This window comes from Petaurus breviceps, unplaced genomic scaffold, assembly GCF_028583685.1.
Source record: "Petaurus breviceps papuanus isolate PSGF00001 unplaced genomic scaffold, PetGlider_PUasm1.0 218, whole genome shotgun sequence".
Classification (NCBI taxonomy): domain Eukaryota; kingdom Metazoa; phylum Chordata; class Mammalia; order Diprotodontia; family Petauridae; genus Petaurus; species Petaurus breviceps.
This window is the reverse complement of record NW_027185872.1, coordinates 10,305,180-10,317,462: the sequence shown is the minus strand read 5'-3', so window position 1 is coordinate 10,317,462 and position 12,283 is coordinate 10,305,180. Positions and strand designations below refer to the sequence as shown.

Here is a 12,283-nt window from a genome sequence, read left to right as displayed (position 1 = left end):
AACACCCATTTTTTAATAGAAAAAAATCAAATGGCACCACCTAAAAATAAAACAAAACAACAACTTAAAACATAAGCTGCCTGAGGAATTCAGAATTGGAAGGGACATTCCTAGAACCATAATTCTAGATCTAGAAGGGATCTCAGAGACCACTCAGTCCAACCCCTCCCTCATTTGACAGATTAAGAACCTGAGGGCCAGAAGGGAAGTGAGTTGTCCAAGGTCACTCAAGCCACAGAGGGCAAAGGCTCCCAAGCCTGCCCTCCTCCCATCCCCTCTCCCCTTCCTCCTTTTCAGAATCAGAGGCTGAGGTCTAGGGTCCTTCCTCCCCTTCATGTGAAGGCATCTGTTCTTGCTCTGTCCACTATCCAGCCACTAAAAGCTTTCTTCCCTTTGGCCAGAATCACTCATCATCATTCATGGGCAGAACGCATCTGCCACCCTGCTCATCCGTGACCCACCAGAGAGCCGGCCCAATTATCTCCAACCACAGAGGGGAATAGCTCTGGAATAAGGCACCCCCAATTCCAAGTCTGTTCCAAGCTTCGAGTGACAGCCCAGGACAAATCTGCCCCCAAAGAACAGCCAAATGACCAGGTCACTGGTTCTCTGGACTGACTTATTTGGGTTTCCCCAATGGCACAGAGTCTGGGGTCCTCTCAGACCATGGGGGTCCTGTGGCCCCTCACCCCTTATGCCTAGGAGAGTGTGGTACAGTCCTCCTTATAAAGCTCATGCTCTGGGGTGTAATCTGGACCTGAGGCCTCAGGCAATTTACAGCAAAGCCCAAAGCAGTCAAGTACAATGAATGAAAAGAGTGGAAAGCAGAAATACAAAGGGTAAGGCCCAGAAAGAAGGCTCTCCACCTGCAGATCCATGATGCTGACAGAGACGAAGGGAGTTCGGTCACGGTCAGAAGGGAGAAGGAAACTTTCACAAATGCCTTTAAACCTCACAGGAGGAGAGGGAAATCCTGGCCTGACAGGACGATGAGGACTCCTCCTGCACACTTCCAAACCCTGGCTGCCATCATAAAATGGTGTCCTTTCTTCTTCCTAACAGATAAAACTATGTGCCAGAGTAATGTCTTATCTTTCACGGTTAAGTGTTTAAATGTACCAGTGAGAAAAAGAATTGGTGGGAAAAATTTTAAATCATAGCACACACAAAAAGGAATCAATGAGTCTCCTTCATACTGACCTTTAAAAATATTGTTCTCAGCTCAGATGGATCGGCCCTCTTCGTTAAAGTCACCTATAAACATAAAGACATTCATAATGTTAAAATAAATCTGCAGAACCAGACAGGCAGACTGAAGAAAAATAGAGGTTAGAAATTAAGGGCTCCCATCCTTACAGGGCATAAGCTAATCCCTCAATGTACAACAAATATTTAAGGGCTAAGAAGATAATGAGGCTTCAGAATGGTCACAGTGTGTGAAAAGTGGAAAATTATTCTCTAAACCAGGCATCCTCAAACTTCTGGGTCTCGGGACCCCTCCTTGAACTCTTAAGAATTTCTGAGAGCTCCCAAGGGCTTCTGTGGGTGTGGGTTAGGTCTCCTACATCTCTAAAATTAAAACATTTTAATATTATTATGGAAAGTTTTGACCTGGTCCACCCCAGAGGAGTTTTGGGGAACCCTGGGGCCCCCAGCCTCTCTCTGAGAGTGGGTCTGACAGTCTGGACCCATTCCAGCTTCTTAGATGCATGAGGCCATTGAAAGGATCTACCTCTTTGCTGAGGCCCTTTAGCCCTCGGCTAAGGACAGACCACAGTGTCCTGTAGGACTCAGGAAAAGGTCTTCCAGAAAATGCTTGCTGTCAAAACCTTCCCCATCTGTGACCACCCTGATATTATGACTCTTGGCCAGACTGGCCCAGACACCATGCCTCCCCAAGAGGGGCTTTGGAGACCTAGACTGAAGGATGAGAGAGCTGTGGCCAAGAGAACAAAGGTACATGGCACTTGTGATTTCAGACCCAAAGCACTGTCTCCTGCAGCAGGTCAGATGACTAGAGCCCCCAGCTTTACACTGACACAGGGGCCCCCCACAAACAAGAACCCAGGCCCATGAGAAGTGGCAGCTGGCTGTGATTGGATCCGCACGGGAACTCAATGAGGTGAGCCGCACAAGTATCCCCAATCTCCCCATGTGTCAAGGAGGAACCCTGAGGCTCCGAGGGGAAGCCAACACCCAGATGGCACATTGAGAGTCACGATGGCACATGTCAGCGTCTGCCATCCCCATGTCTTGAAAGGGCTGTTAGGGGCTGGCGCATTTCCCCCAGACCTTTCAGCAGTAAACACCTGCCTCAGGTACTGAGGGTACACACAGAAAGACAAAGGGTCTCACCGAGGAGAGAGCTGATTCCAGAGCCCCTCGAAAAGACCATCTGCTACCCTTCCTCCCTCCTAGCTCCTAACGAGCCAAGAAGAGGAAAGCAAGTTCTAACGAGGGTAGGTGTCTGTGAAGCACCTTTCCCTTTACATCTTGTCACATCAGTGCCTCCCAACAGCCCTGGAAGGTGGGGGACAGCTCCATTTTACAGGGGAGGAAACTGAGGCAGCAGGATCTCCCCGACTCTCAGTTCAGCCCGCTATCCACAGAACCACCAGCCAGAGTCAAGGTGAGACAGTATAAAGTCACACAGAGTCCTAACACTTAGGTTCAAGTATCAGACAGGACAGACCTAGGATGGTCGTCACGCTGGCTGGAGGAGGGCAAAGAGGCCCAGAGAGAAAATTCCTTCTCCCAAAGAAAATCACCAACTGCTCTGAAACTTGCAGCCTTAGGAAGCTGTGGGGGCAGCTGTCTAGCCGTCCAGCCATGGCCTAGACAGCCAGAGGCAGGACTTGAGACTTATGCCTTCTTACCTCTGAGGCTGGTTCTCTAAAGACTGCCCCACAAAGTTCAGAACAAGAGTGGGAGAGGTCAGACTACATCTGGCGCATTTTCAATTCAATTCAGCAATTCTTTTTCAAGTGGCCTGGAAGGGGGTAGGGGCGGGAGGACCAGACCAAGCCACACTCCAAAGAACAGCCGAGTCAGAGTGCCACCCCCACCCCCAGCCCCAGGAGTCTGCACCAAGCACATACACAGTGGATGAGAGAGGGTGGCAGAGAATCAGGAAAGGTGGCCTTTAATAACAGAATACTCATTTACAGACTATTTCCAAGAGGGACCCCAGTGTCTGTTTGGACATACACTGGCAGCATCTCTTCCTGCAATCCCTACCGACCCAGCCTCCAACTAGTGCTGACTAGGGTTCCACTCGGGCCACTGGCTTGTCTTTGGGCCTCTGACTGTTACCTTCTGCCAAGCTTTAGCGGCTCTGGGTCCATGGCCCCTCTAACTACTTTAATGAATTATTCACTACCCAAATAGGATACTGCATACACAAAACTGCTCTAAGATACATCTGAAAAGAAGGGGGAGGTGGGAGGCCAAAGTGGCAGATCCTTTCACTGAAGCTCACCCCGGGCTGAGGCTTGGCTTCACCCCTGGGCAGCACCCACAGCCCCTGCAGCCTTCCCCTCTGGGAGGCCGGATGGGCCAGAGCTCCATCCAAACCTGCTTCCCCAGGCTGTACTACCAACTCTGGGCTTTCTCGAGTGCGCCCCAGCCCCAGCCCCTTCACCTTTTCAGCCCCTCCCTGTCAGCTCAGCTTCCCATTTAAGACTGTAAGCTCCTGGGGGCACAGGGCTTAGCATGGTACCTGGAGAACTGCTGGCTGACCAGACCCTCCCCCAGCAAGGAGGAACAGCAAAGAAGGCCGAAGGAAGAAGGTACCAAGAAGGCCCCAGAGCAAAGACCTGCATGTTTCCAGCCCAGACTCTATGGTCAAGTCAGCTACAAGGGCTCATCAGGCATCTAGTACTTCATGAGCACCAGGCCGGAGCTCAGGCCAGGAAGGCAACGGAGGGGCCGCCTGAGCAGTCCCTGACATCCTTTCAGAAACCTAATTAGGGGAACCAAGGAACAGCTCCCAGAGGGCAGAGAAGGGGAGCAGCCCAAGCCCTGCCAGTCCTTCCAGAGCTCCCCAGGGGGTGGGGGGGGGAAAGTACATTTAATGAAATAGAAGTTTTCAAAGAATTCTTGAAGGAAAGACAAAAGTTGAATAGAAATTTTGAAATGCAACTTAAAAATTCCTAAGAAACATGGCAAAGCATTAAAATAACAAGAGACATATCATGATAAATTGTTTATTTTTCAACAGAGGAGAAACAAAGGCTCCCACCCAACCCAGATTTCAAGGGTCCAAGAGGCTGTTAAAAAAAACAGAGGACCTGGTACTGGTTTTGTCAGAGGAGAGGGGTAGTGTATGGTCTAACTGGTTCAGAGTAGGTCGGCAAGGGAGAGAGGGGTGAGAGAGAAAGAGGGACCTCTGCCCTCAAGGACCTTACAGTCTAGCAGGCAGAGACAAAACTCCCTGGGGAGGCTGAGAGGGAAGGCTGTAGAGATAGGAGGACAGAGTGGTCAGCATAGGGCAGATGGCCTGGGAAAGGCAGTGAAGGGCAAAGGGAAGATGAAAGGCAGAGGGAGGGGTCATGAGGCAGAGAGAATGCCAGAGTGATGAAGCCTGTGCCCCCAGATCACACAGTGCATGCTCAGAAGCAGGGCCAGCCAGCAAGGACCTCGTGAAAGCAAGCTCCAAAGCCCCAAGGAGAAAGACAGAAATCACCAACTGTGCCGAGGCTTCACCTTGTGCCCAGCACCCAGCAGAAAGGACCAGAGTGCCTAAGCCTGGGCCCACATTTCCCCTTCCATGCCCTGGAACACTGCTTGGCATATGTATCCATCTGAATTCTCTCTCTCTCTCTTTGGGACAGGAAGGGCAAGAGCCAGAAGGAACGAGGTGAAGACAACAAAAGCTGTCAGAAAAGCTACTGTTAAAAAACAGGTCGACCCATCAGAGGAGAGACCTGGGCAGCACAGGAACGAAAGGCCTCCGTGCCTCCCTCTGGGAAGTTGCCATCACTTGAGCCCTGGGCCCAGCAGCTCCTGCCTTCCCAAGTCCAGGCTGAGGCCTGGTCCTCAGGGCAAACAAGCCAAAGCCCTCTGAAGGTAAGGGAGGGGAGGTCCCGGCTCTGTGCTCCAGACACCATGTGGGGTTTCGTGCTAAGAATACTGGAGTGATTTTAGCCATCTCTTCTCCAGCTCATTTTACAGAGGAGGCCGGAGGCAAACGGTGAAGTGACCTGTCCAGGGTCACAAGGCTAGCCAGCGTCTCCGGCCACATCTGAACTCGGATCTTCCTTACTTCAGGCCCAGCACTCCAGACACCCTGGCTAGTCCTGGAAAGCATGCTCTTGTAAATAAGGACTGTGCTTGGACCAGCCACTCTCAATGCCTCGGGACACTGCCGTGGGTGTGGGAGCCAGGCCGGATGGAGCCCAGTCAAGCACAGCCAGGAGCCCCCTGAGTCTGGCACTCAACCTCCTGGCCGGCAGTGGCTTCTTTCCCAGGCTGAGGCTCTAACTGGGGCATGGGAGATGGCGTTCATCTGAATAGGTCACCGCTCCAAAGCGCCCCACAGCCGGCCGGCCCACTCACCTGGTCACCTCCCCAGGAGGGATCCTGTAGGTCAAGTGCTTCCTGAGCCCTGGGCTGGCACACAGCAGGCCCTCTCCAAATCCTCCTGACCTGGCTTTCAGAGCAGTCTAAGTGTTCGCTAAAGCCCCCACACTTCCTGAACACATGCGCCCCAGCCTTGCATCTGTGAAAGGACTGATCATTCTTTTTGCTTAATTAGCCCTGGCTAGTCATTCCAGGGCCGGCTCACAGATCCCATTTGGCAGCAGGCCCCCAAACACCTAATCCTGCCAATGGGTCTGAAGGTCACCCACTCCAAAGGGCCCCACGGCCGGCCAGCCCACTCACCTGGTTACCTCCCCAGAAGGGATCCTGCAGGTCAAGTGCTTCCTGAGCCCTGGGCTGGCACACAGAAGGCCCTCTCCAAATCCTCCTGACCTGGCTTTCTGAGCAGTCTAAGTGTTCGCTAAAGCCCCCACACTTCCTGAACACACGCGCCCCAGCCTTGCATCTGTGAAAGGACTGATCATTCTTTTTGCTTAATTAGCCCTGGCTAGTCATTCCAGGGCCGGCTCACAGCTCACAGAGCCCATTTGGCAGCAGGCCCCCAAACACCTAATCCTGCCAATGGGTCTGAAGGTCACCCGCTCCAAAGAGGGAGGAAGAAAAAGCAACGTAAAGTCTGAGAGGAGGCGTCAAGGTTAGCCCAAAACGTGCAGTGCCTTCCCAGCTCGAGCTAAGGAGTTCCCAGGGTCTACCATTCCTCAGTTGGGTTCCAGCTGTCCCTCAACTTGCCCTAAGTACAAAGCAAAGCCTCAAAGGAAAGGCCAAATGCCTCCCGGGGCCACCCCCGCCCACCTTGTTCACTACTGCCCTGCTCCTGGACAGTGCTGATGGACAGTCCCTTCATCTCCCAAGGGCTTCTGGATCCCGGGCTCAGCAAACTACAGCTGGCAAAGTCTGCCCACTGGTTTGTACATTTCTAAATAAAGCTTTGTTGTTATTTTTAAAATGTAAAAACATCTTGATCCTTCCCTATCGACTCCAGCATGGGCACTGTCTATGCCCTGGAACAGGAACTTCTGGATGGCAGGAACGGTCCAACACTGAGGGCACTGGAAATCAAGTAATAAGCATTTATTAAACACCCACTGTATGCTAAGTGCTGAGGATGCCAAAGGGGGCAAAAGACAGTCTGCCCTCAGGGAGCTGACACTCCAGAGGGGAAGGTAACAAGCAAACAGAGACCATAGGCTCTAAGCAGGATAAATACTCAATGGTTAGGAGGAAAAAGGTTCCCCCCTGGGACTCCGAGGAGGCCTATCCCAGCAGAGGAGGGAGGGCTCCAGGCCCCACAGGGCCAGGCCCTGGGTATAAAGGGCTTGTATCTGACAGGGAGCCTGAGGCATCTATGCCAGGGTGGCATGGTCAGACCTTGGTGAATGAATGGAGGAGACCAGAGGCAAGCAGCCAGCCTTGAAGCGATGGGGACCTCTTCCAGGGTGGGTTAGGGCCCAGGGACCCGCAGGATGGAGGCCTGGAAACAGAAGGTCCACATGAGGACCTCTGGGCAGCAGACCCAGCTGACCACCTCCCACCCACCCAGAAGCTACAGGGAAGGAAGGGGGAGGCCAGGGCCAACTAAAGCTGCGAGTATGAGTAAAGTTTCTGAAAAAACACTGACCAGTGGGGACAGCTGGGTGGTACTGTGGCCAAAACACCAGCCCAGGTGTCAGGACGGCCTGAGTTCCAGTCCCACTTCATATACTCCCTAGAAGTGTGGCCCTGGGCAGGTCACTTAATCCTGCCCGCCCCAAACTAACTAGGCACAAAAAATGATCTCCATCTGGAGATCCCCCCAAGTGGCTGTGAGTGAGGTGGGCAGGGGAAAACCCACATTCTATGAGGGCTCCCTGAGTGGCTGGCGGCCATCTAGGCCTAGCTGCCCTGAGAAGCCTAACTGGACTTTGTTCTCCTCGGGAAGGCCTGGGCTCAAGTTCTGTCCCCGGGACAAAATGTGTGTGACCATGGGTCCAAGGCTATGGGCAGGGGGAACTAGGCAGGCCTGGGCTGCCACCAAGGTAGGCCCCTGGAGATGGGCCCAGCATATACCACAGTGACTTCGTTACTGTCACTGCTACTGGGGCAGATCTGATCCCCAAAACTGAGGGGACTGAAAATGGCATTTATTAAGCTACTGTGAAGGCTCTGGGCTCTAGGGAGGCAAAGACAAAAGGCTAATTGTGGGCCTGCCCTCAGGGAGCTTCTGCTTCATGGAGGGAGCCAACATGGAGTGTTCCCCCCCCCCCCCCCCCAAGGCCAGCCCGGGCGGGGGGGGAAAAAGGGTCGCCTGGGGGGGGGGTCCCAGAGGGAGCCAACATGGACGTGGCCCCCAACAAGGCTCTGGGCTGGAGGGGGAGGTAGGCTAACAAGCGGTTTTCAGAGGCAGGGCATTCCAGGCACAAGGAGCACATTATCAGGATGGCTGGATTTCTTTAAAAAGTGTGAATTCTCCTCAGTTTCCATGTCTCCAGTGTTCCAAAGCCCCAGCATCCTGGAGGCCAGGCTATTTCATAGTCACTCACCCATCTGCCATTTAAGCTCCACAGGAGTGTTCTCAGGGGCAATGAGAGCTGTGCTTGAGGGATGTAGGAGACGGAGAGAGAAAAGGAGGCTGAGCCTCAGGTTTTCTAGCAACCAGCCCGTCCAGCCCACAAATCTCCCCCAAGTCAGCAGCATCATCCCTCAGAGTGGCCCTGCCCACGGCCCGCGGCCACCCCTCAAAGGAGTCGTCTCCAGTGGCAGAGCTGCCAATGGGGAGTCTGCCTGTGGGACCCTGACCTGCCCCCTCTTTGCCTCTGTCTCCTCATCCCTCCTCTCACTGGCCAGCCCCTCTGAGATCACCATCCAAGCATGAACGGGGAGAGGGAAGGCTTTGGGATGCAAGGCCTAGGTTACTGCCAGATACTCTGGGTGTGTTGGGCGGATCGGGAAGCGGGTACCACCATCCACTCTCACTCTCCTACAGCAACAGGAAGCTGTGAGAAACAGCAGCCCGGCACTGGCCAGAGAGGGCAGGAAGCTCAGACATCAGAAGAGGGGCATCAATGAGAGGCCAAAGACAAAAAGGAAGTCAACAGCCCTGCCCTTCCACTGAGAAAGAGTCACACCCATATACGTGGGCAATCAGGGAAGCAAAAATGCGGGGGGCAGAAGGAGAGCCTCTGGGGAGTCACGGGGGCCAGAGCCACCAGAGGACTGGAGCCCCCTCCCTCCAGGGAAGCCCCCTTGTAGAGCACCAGCTAAGGTTCACAAAGGGGGGCCCTCGAGGAGCGCCCAGTCTGCTGGGGGAGCCTAGGGACAATGGACAGAGGCAGGCACTAGGGAGGCCAGGAAAGGCAGGGCCAGGGTCTCTGCAGAGAGGCCCCCCAACAAGATCACACCTTTAAGAAGTTTCATTTGTTTTCTGACGCTCTGGGAGCACATGGATCACCAGACTGACTTAGCAAACAGCCAGTGAGGATGGAGGGCACAGCTAGTGAGGGCGGACAGTCTTCCCAGAAGCTTTCGAGGGCCAGTGAAAAAGAGAAGGAAGGAATGATTTCAAGCCTAGAAGCTTCGTACAGGTCCCTTTCATAGAGAATATATCAAAGGAAATCCCTCAAGGCCACACACGGGGCTATACCAGTAATGAAACAAAACGGGAAAATTCACAACCTAATTTCGAAAATATGAAGGACTGTAGGGCTGTATGGACCCCCTGGCCTGGCTCGGCTCCAACACGCTGTCTCTACACCCCACACCCCCAAACCGAGGTCAGTGTGTGCTGAGCCCTGGCTGGCACACAGGAAGCACTTGAGCCTCTTCTGCTGAGGACTGCCCAGGGAGGCACCAAACCAGGAGACATGTGCTCGCCCAAGGCGTCACTAGAGGATGGCTGGGCCGGGCCGGAGCTGAGATCGAGGCGGGATTCCCCAACAGCAGGCCTAACTGGGGGGGGGGGGGGGAGCTCAGAGAGCGCCCACAACCCCACCAGGGCCTTCCTTCAGACTCCTCTGCACCCGGTAAACCCACGTGCAGGCAGGCAGGCCTGGGACGTGCCCACGGGTCATGCCAGATCAAAGACCTAGGACCATAACCTGGACTTTTTTTGTTTTTTCAAAGACTGTCAACAAGATGGAAACTACCACCAAGGGCTAAAAAAAAGTGACTGCCTGGGTCTCTCTCTCCAAGAACAGACAGTGCGTGCAAACAGGACAAAAGTCCTCTGGGCAGCAAGCTGCTCGTCAGCTGCTGATCCTCGTCCCTCAGCAGCCCACCAGCACGCCCAGGGCTCGTCAGCATCCCCCCTTCTGCCAGACCTCAGACGCTTCTGGAGGAGGGGTCATCTGCTGGCCCTTTTAACGCCTCCCAATGGGCCGCTTCTAAAGGTCGGACCCTACGTTTTCTTGGGCTCCTCCGGCCCACAAGACTGGAGCCCCACCTCTGCCCCTCTGCTCGCTGCCTGTCACCCCCATCTCCGCTACTGTCCTTTCAGTCCCCACCCTCCAATTTCTGCGCTGCTGTTTCCAAGGGAGGGAGGAGCGCCTGTCCAGTGAGGCCTCGAACTCACACAACTTGACTTTGTATGGCCAGAAAATTCCTTTGTTTGTCTCTGACTGAAGCCTCCTGGCCCCACCTCCAGGGGTTCCAAGCCTTCTCCTCCAGCCTTCCGGTGGTCTAGGCAGGCCCCCCCCCACCCCCAATTAAAGAGAACACAGGGATGGCCAAAAGGGACACCAGAAGCAGGAAAGGGCCACTCCCCTCTACAACCCAAGTGGCCAAGGGGCAGGTCCTATCTGATCCATCCACACCACCTGGAGATGGCCCCTTGAGTCAACGTTCCTGGCCCTTCAACCAAACCCTACCTCTCTGGGCCTTCCCAAGCCCAAAGGCGCAGTTAGTGACCCCGCCCCCGGCAGGATCTTGTCCCTGAAAGGACCCCACTTGGTGGAAGATGATTCCCCAACCCAGCTTTTCTCTGTCCTCCTCGATCCAAACCCTTCCTGGGCCTCCAGAGGCAGCTGATTAAAGCTTCCTCTCCTGGCTCACTTACTTATCTGGTTCTTGGGGGGAAAAGGGAAAGGCACCCAAGAGGCTGGGGAGTGCAATGTCCATGTAACTCGCTCCAGGGCTTCCAAAACCACCTTTCAAGTGGCACCCCTAAATCTGCCGGGAGTGACTCCTAACCCAGACTGAAAACTGTGGCTGTAGAGTTGGGGTGAAAAGACAACATGGCAGCTGGCGGTCTTAAACTGGGAGGATGTCCTGAATGCCAGGTGCACCCGCCAAAGCAATGCGGGAGACGACTGCATCCCTCGGGACCTGGACCCCCTTGGCCTTGAACTTCTCACATCTGCACCGCACTTGGACCCATCCAAGCCCTCCCCCTCCCACGTTCTACATCTCCCGACCCCTCCCCTCCCCCCCTCACCTGTAAGTGACTGAGTCCTGTCTATTTCACCGTCTCTGAAACAGACACCCCCTCCCCTTCTCCCGGTCCAGGCTCTCAATCGCCTCCCCCGGGGGGAGCTGGGGAGGCTCCTCCTCCTCCATCCAGCCCCTCACCCAGTAAGCTCCAGAGGCTCTCTATGGCCCCGGTCCGGCATTCAAGCTCTTCAGAACCTTGCGGGCCGGCTCCCGCGGCCGGGCCTCCAGGTTCGCCCTCCCCCACCCCTCGTTAATTATTCCCCGATTATCCAGTATATAGGGCGTCCGGTCGGAGCTGCCGGCGTGTCCCTCCCCCATTAGCCCGTGAGCTCCCGGAAGGCAGGGACCACCTTTTGCCCCTTGTTCTGTCCCCCGCGCTGTGCCAGTACCTGGCACACAGTAGGCGTCTAATCAATGCCCGCTGACTGACAGTCATTGTTGACACCAACCCGCACCGGGCACGAAGCCGCCTCCCCTCCCCAGTTCAGCGGCCTAAGGGCCCTGCACCCCCGCTCCGCGCCCCTCCCACCTGGTCCCCCCAGTCTGGACCCCGCGGGGGGTCCCCTTCTTTTCTCCCTCCTGTCGTCCGTCTCTCTTGGGGAGGCAGTGCCGGCGAGAAGCCCTCGCAGAAGGGAGACGGACCCTTCCCGCGCCTCCCAGGCAGGGATGAGGGGGGGCTCAGTTTCCTCCCGTGTCCAACGCCCCCACGGAGCCCCATTCCCGCGTGGACGCCCCCCCACGCTCACCTTGGCGGCCGCCATGCTCCGCTGGGATGCGCAGTGGGCAGGAGCCGGGCGCGTTCTCGGCAGCGGGCGGGGGCGCGCTCACTACCTGCCCCAGCGGCGCGGGGGTCACGTGCCCCGCTGGGGCGGGGCCCGCCGGCCGGAGCTAGCGCTCATTGGCTGCTCCCGCAGGCGCGTGACTCGCCGCTCTCCTGTTCGGGGGAGGTGCTGGGCATGTGACGCAAGGGGGCGGAGCGTCTCTGGCACGTGGCGCCTAGGGGGCGGGGCGAAAGTGCCCCCAGAGGAGTCTGGGAGGAGGGGCCTCAGGTGAGCTGGGGGGGGGGGCCAGGCGGGAAGCCGAGGCCCCGCCCCCTTCCTCAGTTTCCCCCCTCCGCTCATCTTCCTTTCACACGGACCACGCGTGTCCCTGCCCTCTTCCGGGCCCTAGGGAGGGTCCAGCGCACACGTGTGCGCCAGGAGCCGGGAGCCGGGGCTGCTGGGCCCCCTTTGGGCCTGGGCAGGGATGCGATGGGGGCAGGGATCACTCTGCCCGCCCC

The 12,283-nt window shown here is 55.9% G+C and overlaps 1 protein-coding gene across 1 annotated transcript in view; it reads right to left on the bottom strand.

Moving 5' to 3' along the window:
- Nucleotides 1-11,863, bottom strand: part of SLC25A13 (solute carrier family 25 member 13) — a 69,504-nt gene extending 57,641 nt beyond the window's left edge. The window contains exons 1-2 of the mRNA XM_069094480.1: nt 11,751-11,863; nt 1,201-1,254 (exon numbers count right to left, since the gene is read on the bottom strand). Of these exons, the coding sequence (XP_068950581.1) occupies nt 1,201-1,254; nt 11,751-11,765 (69 nt within the window). The 5' untranslated portion in view covers nt 11,766-11,863. The remainder of the gene's footprint in view (nt 1-1,200; nt 1,255-11,750) is intronic.
- Between the last annotated feature and the right edge of the window lie 420 nt (nt 11,864-12,283).